The following is a 10,668-nucleotide window of genomic DNA, read 5'->3' as shown; positions in this document are numbered from 1 at the left end:
TGCTGCCCTCCTTTTAAAGATGCCCTGTCCCTGTAGCAGTCAGGACAGGCCAATAGGAGAGGCAGTACCAGGGCAAGACAATGTGCATCTTGTCCAAGGCAGCCGTGTTAGTACCAAGGCTCCGGGTGACGCCTGCCTCGGCTTCCTCCACTGAATAGATCAGGACACTGAGGGGTGTGGGGTACAGGGACTTGAGGTAACCACTGCATCCGCTGAGCAGTCAGGAGACACTGCAGTGGAGTCTCAGCCACACAGAGCCACCAAGCACATGAGCACTTCATCCATATGCAACCCAGCTCTGAATGTCCTCCCAATGCCATTCTCCTGCTATCACCATGTAGAATAGAATAGAAATAGAAATAATAGAAATAATAGAAATAATAGAAATAGAAATAGAAATAGAAATAGAAATAGAAATGAAATAGAAATAGAAATAGAAATAGAAATAGAAATAGAAATAGAAATAGAAATAGAAATAGAAATAGAAATAGAAATAGAAATAGAAATAGAAATAGAATATTTCAGGTGGAAGGGACCTACAACAATCATCTAGTCTAACTGCCTGACCACTTCAGGACTGACCAAGATAAAGCATATTGTTAAGGATACTGTCCAAATGCCTCTTAAACACTGACAGGCTTGGGGCATCGACCACCTCTCTAGGAAGCCTGTTCCAGTGTTTGACCACACTCCGTAAAGAAATGCTTCCTAAAGTCAAGTTTAAAACTCCCGTGGTGCAACTTGGAACCATTCCCATGTGTCCTATGACTTGATACCTGGGAGAAGAGATCAGCACCTCCCTCTACACTGCCCCTCCTCTGTAGAGAGCAATACCATCATTGTTACCTGTCTGCTAGCCAGGTACAATAAAGCCATGCAGATTTTGAGGAGGAGCTGTCAAGAAGCTGCTGTACATAGTGGGGCTTTGGTTTTTCTGCTTTCACGATCCATCCTGGAAAGGGTCTGTGTGTTTTGTGATTTAAAGGCAGAACTGAATTATACTGTTCTGTTTTCTCCCTTTGCGTCAGTGCAATGATCCTATGTTGTGTGTTCTACTCTGCTCATACCCAAGGCAGCACCACAAAGAGAAGAAGCAGAGAAGTCACTGCCTCCCTTCTTCCACAACTGGGCATGTTCAGAAGATCAGTGCATCAGTGGAGATCAGCTCCTGTGCTTGGCAGGTGGATGGCATGAACAGAGGCTGAGTCATTAAAGGGCTTATTCTCAGTTCAAAGTCATTCGGTGAGAGGTGAGAAGTTTTACTGGGTTGGGACGAGGTCATATGCTGCTCTCTTTTTGTCTTTCTGCATCTGGATAGTTGGCCTGTCATAGAATTCAGGGCAGATTTAAAGCATCAGAGTCATATAAGGTGTTGCATTCAAATGTGTCCTACTATTGTCAGATTTCTTCAAGTTTCCCTGCTCCCATGAAGAGACTTCACATCCTCCCTTGGTCTAAGTCTCCCTTGTACTGGGGAGCCCAGAAATGGACCCAGCACTCCATGTGTGGCCTCACCAGTGCTGAGTACAGGGGAGGGATCACCCTCAACTTGCAACACTCCTCCTAATGCAGCTCAGGACAACACTTGCCTTCTTTGTCGCAAGGACATGTTGCTGACTCATATTCATCTTGGTGTCTACCAAGACCTCCCAGGGACTCTCAGAATCATAGAATCATCTAGGTTGGACAGACCTTGGAGATCATCCAGTCCAACCGTTAACCTAGCACTGACAGTTCCCAAGTACACCAGATCCCTCAGCACTATGTCAAGCCGACTCTTGAACACCTCCAAGGATGGGGACTCCACCACCGCCCTGGGCAGCCCATTCCAACGCCTAACAACCTGTTCTGTAAAGAAATGCTTCCTAATATCCAGCCTAAACCTTCCCTGGTGCAACTTGAGGCCATTCCCTCTTGTCCTATCACTTACTACTTGGTTAAAGAGGCTCATCCCCAGCTCTCTGCAACCTCCTTTCAGGGAGCTGTAGAGGGCGATGAGGTCTCCCCTCAGCCTCCTCTTCTCCAGACTAAACACCCCCAGTTCCCTCAGCCGCTCCCCATACGACCTGTGCTCCAGACCCTGCACCAGCTTCGTTGCCCTTCTCTGGACACACTCGAGTCATTCAATGGCCTTTGTGTAGTGAGGGGCCCAAAACTGAACACAGGAATCGAGGGGCGGCCTCACCAGTGCCGAGTACAGGGGTCAGATCCCTTCCCTGTCCCTGCTGGCCACGCTAGTGCTGACACAAGCCAGGATGCCATTGGCCTTCTTGGCCCCCTGGGCACACTGCTGGCTCCTGTTCAGCCGGCTGTCAATCAGCACCCCCAGGTCCCTCTCTGACTGGCAGCTCTCCAGCCACTCCTCCCCAAGCCTGTAGCGCTGCTGGGGGTTGTTGTGGCCCAAGGGCAGCCCCCGGCATTTGGCCTTATTGAAACTCCTCCAGCTGGCCTCAGCCCATGGCTCCAGCCTGTCCAGGTCTCTCTGCAGAGCCTCCCTACCCTCGAGCAGATCAACACTCCCACCCAACTCCTATAAGTCTGAATTGAGTCTGAAAGTTTGAAAAGTTTGAGTTGCAACATTCAAAAACTTCTAAAAAGATGTACATTTAGAACTGCTGTCTTGTGGTTAGTAAAAGCCAGACACAAAGAACAAGTCCATAAACCATATGTATTTCTGACAGGCAGGAATTTAAAGCATTGTAATTCAAGATACCTCAGACTAACTGAAACTATTTTGTGTGAGACCACATCAACTATAACTCTGTCCTTACCCTTCCTAAACCATCTTCCTGGAGATTGCTTGCTACATGAAAGGATTATGTGGCTTCTTTCTTACTTGTGTGAACAACAGTTGACTGTCTTTTTTGCATGATGATGCTTTCTGAGTTGTGACCACTTATAGGGACTTTTCAGATATACATTGTAAGGATGAATACTGGGATTATAGGTTGTAGGACCAAATTCTAGTGTTTAGAGTTGGAAGATTGAGATGGAGCTGATGCTGGGCCAAGGAGAGTGAGGTTTGGTTCTTGTCTTGAAAACTGTCATATTCAAGAAGGGGAACATGCTTAAACAGGAAACTAATACAGCCTGAGCAGTGAAAATATTGTAGTCTTTGGATTATACTGTGGTTGTGGGGAAATAACAAAGTCTTAAGTCACAATTTTTTTCTGTATTTGCAAAATGTTTTTATCCCATCAGTTATAACATCAGCAAGGGTAAGATGAGCAGAACTTCCCATTACTGCTCAGGTCTAATTACAGTGCGATGTAGGGAGGGAAAGTCTAGAGTGATTGAAAATGAAAACAAAGTAAAGAAAAACTCCTTCTCCTCCATAGTAGGAAGCAGATGCTGTTCCTGTAATGTGTAAATAAATGTCAGGTTTTGGAAGTTCTGTCCCCACAAAGTTCTTCTAAGGCAGAGATGCATTATATCACATTTTGTGTAAAGAATAGCTAGCTCTTTTATCTAATCTCTGGAAAGCTCATCCTAAATGAAACCATTATTTCTCAAGGAATAAAATAAAAATATTCTACCATTGCTCCTCAGGCATTCTTTGTTCTTTCATTTAATTGTCTTATCCACATAAAGGCACTTTAACAAGACAAGGATGGTGACTCTGGGAAATAAAAGATGATTGGGACTTTGTAAAATCAGGCCCAAAGAAATTCAAGAAGAGCAAATTAATCAGAATAGAACAGCTATACTGCAGTACCAGTAACCTTAAGAACAAAAGTGACAGAGAATTATTTATACAGACAAAACCCCAGTCTTAAGCAGTCTCAAACAATGTTGACATTGCTACCATCTATCTCTTTGTCACTAAGAAAAATCAGCACTTTTATTTAAAGCACTTTTGGTCTAGAAAGAAGAAGAGCAGGGAATTACATCTCAGTAAAAATAATATCTATGGAAACCAGATTTTTCTTCAAGTTTAAAGGAAAAACGTGTCAAGGATTGTGAGTATGTGTGGTAAGAGGGAGCTTTTTTCTGCTTGCTATTGGAATAAAACAGGATTTGAAATAAATACACTTGGAGACTGTGAAGCAGCACTAGAGATTAAGGTAAAAATTGATAAAAATGATGAAGTAAAATATAAAGAGACTATTTAAAGAAATACGGAAAGTAAATTTATATCAGTTTCGTTAAAGGAAATATGATCTGAGCAAACTCAGTGCCAAAAAAAAGTCTAAATTAAATTCCTAGGGGATTAATGAAGAAAACAGAAATAAAAGCAGAGAACAGAGGCCAAATTCCTGCCTTGCTGTGAGGACACCAAGGATGTTTTAACACTGACTCGATGGAGCTGAGGGATCGACTCTGAACACGAGGCCAGCAGTCTGCCTCTTCCCAGTAACTACAGTGGATACTGCAAACAGCCTTTTGTCTCCTTATCTGAGGCATCCCATGAGACCAGACCAAGACTGCTGGGGCCGAGGGAAGCAGACTGCAGAGCTGGGTGCACGCTGGGCTTGAATGGCCAGGACACAACAGCTCTCTGAGTTCCTTCCAGTGGAAACAGTGTTAAAAGAAAAAAAAAAAAACAAACAAACAGAAAGGTCAAAGCTCAGAATAAGCTTTGCTTCATCTTTCTCCTGAGCTGCTAAAAGTTTGTGGGTGTGAGTCCCCCTTTCCTCCTAACATCCAAGCAACCTGTAAAGGAGTAGTGAGTGAATACGCTGACAGGCAAAGATCTCCTTCTCTCAGCATTCAAGGGTACCTGCTGTGATAAGCATGTCACCGACAGGCTTTGTAGGGGGTTGCTGAGATCCTTCTTTTTCAAAGAGGAATGCTATGGGATGGTTTCTGATTTTTGGAGAATAGTTCAGCATTATAGAAAAGAGAGGGGGACCTGTGCTGCTCTGCAGACAAGGATGATACACTAACCTGACTTTACCCCTTAGAAGCGTGCTGTCACCCCCATCCAGGTCTGAGAGCACACACCTTTGTTTGCTAGAGAGGAATTACCTCAATTTATTCAAGAAGTCACAAGGTTGCTGCCTTTTTTAGAGAAAAAAAATTGGCCTTCTTCAGACAATAAATTACAAACACGTTCATATTCTAAGAAAATCATCACTAATACTTCATAATATATAATGCCCTGCTAAACTTTATAGACAGAATGTCACTTTATTGACATTTCCAAAAACTGAAGTTTGAAGTGGCTTGATTCATTTACAAAGTCTGAGTTCATTCACTAGGTACTAAAATAAATGGTGATGCTTTCAGAAGAGATTACCTGCCTCTGAAAAAACAGGCTGTGAAGGTTACAGTTGTAAATGCAGGCTTTTTTAAGAATGTGAGATTTATGGAAAAAGTAGGCCGCTATATGAATATTAGAATATTGGAAATTTGACCTCTGAAATACAGGATTCCCATATCTGTTGACAATGGTGTATATTTAACTATGGGATGATCTTTAAATAAGCTATATATAGCTTATTTAAACCAATGTTGCTGCTTCTTATGATCATCTCTCATATGTAGGCTTTCTGCCACTAAACTGTAGGTTTATCCTGGCTTTTGTAAATAATTTTGGTTCTTGTTAAGCAATACGTAGATCTAGTGTTGTACATATGGAGTGGTCTGAAGCATACTTCCTTCCCCTATGCAACTGCTGTCTCTAAACTGATGAGATTTCACAACCAGTGAAGCCAAGATAAAAACAGGGGACCTGTATGTCCATGCCTTTTTTAACATTTTCTGAGGAATTTACTGATAGTCTTTTGGAACTACTCCTAAATGACTCCTTAGTTTATCCAGAGTGTAGAAGATCTCCTTTTCCTTTTCCCTTCTCCAGTTGTATTAATAGTGCAGAGACTTGGGAACAGTCTGAGTCATGCAGAGGAAAGTTCAAGTGTATAAGGTCTCTGCTGCTGGAAGTAGACTGAGCACTGTTGCCTCTGACAGCTGACCTCAGGAATGTCAGGAATATGTGGAATTTGGTTCACAAATCTTAACTGGAAAGTTTGAGATATGATTATTTTCCCATTTTGTGGTTACTGCACACATTTTCAGACTCTTCTTGTCCAGGTTTTTCCTAGACTTCTCATTATTTTTGTCCTCATTTTGAGTCCTTTCAGACATAGAAATCAGGGCTTCTGTGGATTGGAAGTTTTGAAATAAGAGGCCAGGCCTAAGGGCAGTAGAAGGTAGTTCAAGAATAAGAAAAGTTGAAAAACATGGTGTCCAAAGGGGTTTGCCTCTAGAGAGGCTCATGTTCCCAAGACTGATCTAACCTAATGAGCTAGTAGAAAATGCATATAGGTAATAAAGTGGGTTGTACTACTAGCAAACTTTTATAGGCCTTTAGTAAGCCTGAGAGTACTTTTTAAACTATGATTATTAATTCAAGGCTTTTTATTTAATCTAGGACAAAAGGAAGTGTTAAGGAAAGGAACATTAACGAAATAATCACAGCTGAGAGCTACAGGCACCTATAATCTCACACTTCAGGTGGAAGAGGACAAGATGAAACTGCTTCAGATGATCCCTGTGTTTAAAATAGTTGGAATTTGTGTAAGTGCCTGGTTCCCTGCTCACGTTGGAAGACAATGCTGGGCATCCACAGTAACTGCCCTCCTCCCTGTCCCAGGACCAACACCCTTCACTTGAAGCCAAGAAGAGCACCTGTTAGGCTCCTTGCTGTGCACAGATTCCTTGCAGTGGGTAGCCCACACGCAGCACTCACTGGAGGAGGCCTTTGTGTTCAGGTCTACATCTATCACTGGCACACAAGTGCCACTCCCTGGATCATTTCCGATCCTCTTTCCGCAGTGAGATTAGTCACAGTTACCAAGAGTGGTACCAGCTCTCACATGACACTTCCCTGAACAACACCCCTTCCCATATTACATCCCCCCAGTCCCCTTTCTGACAAACTCCAGCACAAGCACAAGGTTGTAGAAAGCTGAACATTTTATTGAATAGTCACAACAAATTAGACTAGTTGCATGTAACTGTTTAGGATATATGTGTTAAAAGTACAGTTCTCTTTAAAATGGATTTTTGGAGTTTTTCTCCTTCAGTTAAGTTGTTTTTCTCCAGCTTTAAACATTAGTCCTGTGTGAAGATGGCTTCATGCTTTTTCATAAACTCTTTTGCAGGTAACATTATTCATGGTGCATTCCTGGAAAGAAAGACAAGTTTAATCAGCTTTTAACTCTCACTAAATGTTTGTTGGTCAGAGAATTACTTATCCATTGGGAGGCAGTGTAAGAAAAAAATTGCATTTCTCCTCCTCTAAAATGAACTACCAAAATGGTGAAACTCAAGCTTGAGAGCTTCAAAAAGAAGTCGTCTGAAATACAAGCACAGGACTGAAAGAACATCAAAGGGCTGCTCCAGCAACCCCAGAGGATTTCTGATCTCCTCTTAAAAGCCTCTAAAGAAGTCTCCTAGGACCTCTATAGAGGGTGATTGGACTCTGGAGCTGGCCATTAGTCTTTTTTCCTTTCACTTTTTGCAGCTGTGGCTTGTCTTCTTCACACACCTGTGCATAACACGTACCCACACATGCACACAGAGTCATACACAGCTTTCAGATTTGCAGCTGCTGGTGTCAGCCTCTGCGTGTTAGGCTCTGTTCTCATCTATATTTCTGTTAGATCAAACTCTGGTTTGTTCAATCTTTCTTAATTAAGTTTTTTATTAAAAACGACTTCTATTTGTTCTCCTCTGGTCTCTATCCAAAGAAATTTAAATATTCAATTTATAGACACATTAATTTTCTCTAGGGGAGGGCAGAACTCTTCAGGAATTTCATGTATGTGTATCATTTTGTAGTATGTAGGAACCTCGGCTGCGTTTTATGAACGCAGTTCAGTTCCCTCCCACTTTCTTCAGTGTGTCTTTCCTAAAACTGAAGAGCACTGATGAGAAGCCCCAAACTGCAGGTGGGCTTCACTGGCATCAACTCAAGCATAGTACTCTTTGACCAGATAACACCAACAAACAGAGCTTGAATACAGGTTTCTTTTTTTTGGTTATAACATCATATTATTGACACAATTGTTGGTGTGTTCCCACAGACGGCTGTTGACTCTCTACTTGAGATGAGCAGGAGTATTTTACATCAGCACGGAGTAGACATAATTAACATGGACTTTGCTAATGCTTCCTCTATACTGCCAAGGACTTTAGGATTCAGATATATAAAATTTTCTCTCACCAGGCTGTTGGGTTTTTCTTCCTACTCCTTCCTAACCATATCTTGCTATGAATGGAGAGCAGGCACATCCATACCATTCCATAAGTTTAACAGCATTTCAGTTTTAATATATACTCCAGATTATTCAGAGAGACTGCTCGCCAAGTGCACAGAGCCCTTTCAGAAGTTTTCCCTCCCTGTGTTTGAATCCAGTGTAATACACCATGAATTCTGCACAGTGAATTCAGTGACTGAGTAACAAAAATGAACTCACCACCACCAGGTTCCCATCCACCACTTTTCTCTTTATGATAGTCTCTTTTCCGTCCCACTTCTGCACCTGGCTCAGTATGCCGTTGTCTAGGGTTATGACGTTCTGCCAAAGAAAAAAAACAAAGTGAGGCTGTTTCATCAGGATGCTCTGGCCTGAAGAGAAGACTGTCTCCATGTCCAAACAGCACAGAATCACAAAGCATCCATAGCGCTCTTACTTTTGAAGGCAGCATTTCTACACCGGATGTTAAAATCACAACTCCGTCCTCCTGCTCCCACATCCCTTTTGAGAGATATATTGGGAAAGTGCTGGTTTTGTACTCACCTTTGTTTTTCTGTCATCTGCTGTGGTCTCATCAAACTCTTCACCCAGCTTGAAAGAGATCTCTGTATTTTTGAAGGTACTTTCTGTTTTGATGGTTATAACATCACCATTGATGCTGATAGTTACATTGGGCTTGGCCACACCAGCCATTTTCCTGGTAGCAAAGCCGACACCTGTAAATAAGTCAGGGCACTATGAAATTTTTATCTTTACTCAATGTTTTTCTCTTATTTTTTGGAAAAAACCCTACTCAGTGCTGATTTCCCTATTACTTTCCAAATATTTTATTAATTCTGTGTTGCAGAAGTTCCTTTGTAACTTCTCACTAACTTGGTATGGTTATAGACCAAGCCGGGTGGGATGACATAAGGAAGTTATCTGCTCTGTCATTGTCAGAATTTTGAAGGCTGAGACAAGATTTTAGTGCCAGATATTTGTTCAAAATAACTACAGTGGTTTGTACACCAACTTGTATGCTAACTGTATTTAACGGTAAATAAGCAGAAATATATGACAGTTTCTAAGCCACAAAACCAAACAAACAAACAAGAAAAAAAAAAAAAAAAAAAAGCAAGCACTTTTTATATTTACCAGTGGCTAGGCTGAATAAAAGGAAATGATTAAGAAGTAGCTGGCAATGGTTATGTCCTGAGTAAAATCTGGGGTAAAGATTAAGAGTGCAAGAATCTCACTGAAAGCTGTCTGAATGCTGCATGTCTCAGTGAGTATTTTGCCCCTAATCTGCAAATAACCCCCCAGCTTTTTAGCATATACTGATCCAATCAGTGCAAGTTACACCATACTTCCCCTACACTAAAAGAATGTGGAACCCTTTTAAAGCCCAATTTTAATTCTAAGCAAGAAGTCTACACTTTCATAGAAGAGTGTTATCCTTCAAATCTTTTGCAAGCATCTACATGAATCCATGCAATTTTCTTTGTTAATATTCACTGGAGGCAGCTACAGAGTTTCATTCACTATAATAGCAATGACAATTAATAAGTCTCCTAGTCCGGTAGCAATATAAAGTTGCTTTTAGACATAGAGAAGCTTGCTGCATTCTAGCTTTACACCGCTTTGTATGTCCAAGGATGAAAGCTAACCCACACAAAATATTGCAGTGGTATGTTTTACTTCCATTTGTAACACTACCAAGTAGACATGCATAGACTTGGCTTAGCTGAAACTATTTCTTCCAATCACGTTTTTTTTATATTATAGGAATTTGACACCACTAATTCAAACAGCCAAGCTCTCCAGTTTAAGACTATCTGATCAAAATAGTTGGACTAACCCCCCCTTGGTAAACAGCATAGCCAGAAAATGAAAGGAAGGAATAAAGTTCAAAATCAGCATTCCTTCCCTGTCCCAGATACAACAACTCCAAATAACAATTCTCACCCAGTTCTTTCATATAGTCCTCAAAGTTTTCACTGGAAAGAAGCTTCCAGGTGCCCACAAACTGGTCACACATTTTGTCAGGCTGGAGAGAAGCCTTCCACAGGACCAAGCAGAAATGCAGGACAGAAGGATAGTATGAGCTCCAGGAGATCAGGAGTTATCTTTAAAAAGGAGCCTTGGCCACATGATGTTTTAGGATGACCAATGAAGAGGGAGTCCCAGTGCCCAGTGTTTTCCTTCCTCCCCTACCCCTCCTTTGCCAGTAGGTCATAGTGTTATTATTCATATGCCCTTACTAGCACAAAGATCAGTGTCTTGGTTTTATTTAATTATTTTTGTCATTCAAGAACACTCTGCCTTAAAGGCAAATAATTAAATCATATTGTTTTTCAGAAGAAAAAGGTAGGCTCAAGCCACAGAGGGTTATGTCCTCTCCCATACTCTTTTCTTTCATTTTAGTCCACCATATCAAATGGACGCAGCTAAATTCCTAGACTGTAAGATCTGAAAGGCTGGTTGG

At 41.6% G+C, this 10,668-nt stretch overlaps 1 protein-coding gene across 1 annotated transcript; it reads right to left on the bottom strand.

The window, feature by feature from the left end:
• Positions 1 to 6,909: 6,909 nt before the first annotated feature.
• LOC141956828 (fatty acid-binding protein, adipocyte) lies at positions 6,910 to 10,288 on the bottom strand. The gene is made up of 4 exons (XM_074897662.1): positions 10,149 to 10,288; positions 8,748 to 8,920; positions 8,424 to 8,525; positions 6,910 to 7,129 (listed from the first exon to the last, which is right to left on the bottom strand). The coding sequence occupies exons 1-4, from the start codon at positions 10,219 to 10,221 to the stop codon at positions 7,079 to 7,081; spliced, it is 399 nt and encodes a 132-aa protein (XP_074753763.1). The 5' UTR covers positions 10,222 to 10,288; the 3' UTR covers positions 6,910 to 7,078.
• Positions 10,289 to 10,668: the final 380 nt, after the last annotated feature.

The sequence above is a fragment of the Athene noctua genome, chromosome 2, assembly GCF_965140245.1.
Source record: "Athene noctua chromosome 2, bAthNoc1.hap1.1, whole genome shotgun sequence".
Lineage (NCBI taxonomy): Eukaryota > Metazoa > Chordata > Aves > Strigiformes > Strigidae > Athene > Athene noctua.
This window is presented reverse-complemented; position numbering and strand designations above follow the sequence as displayed.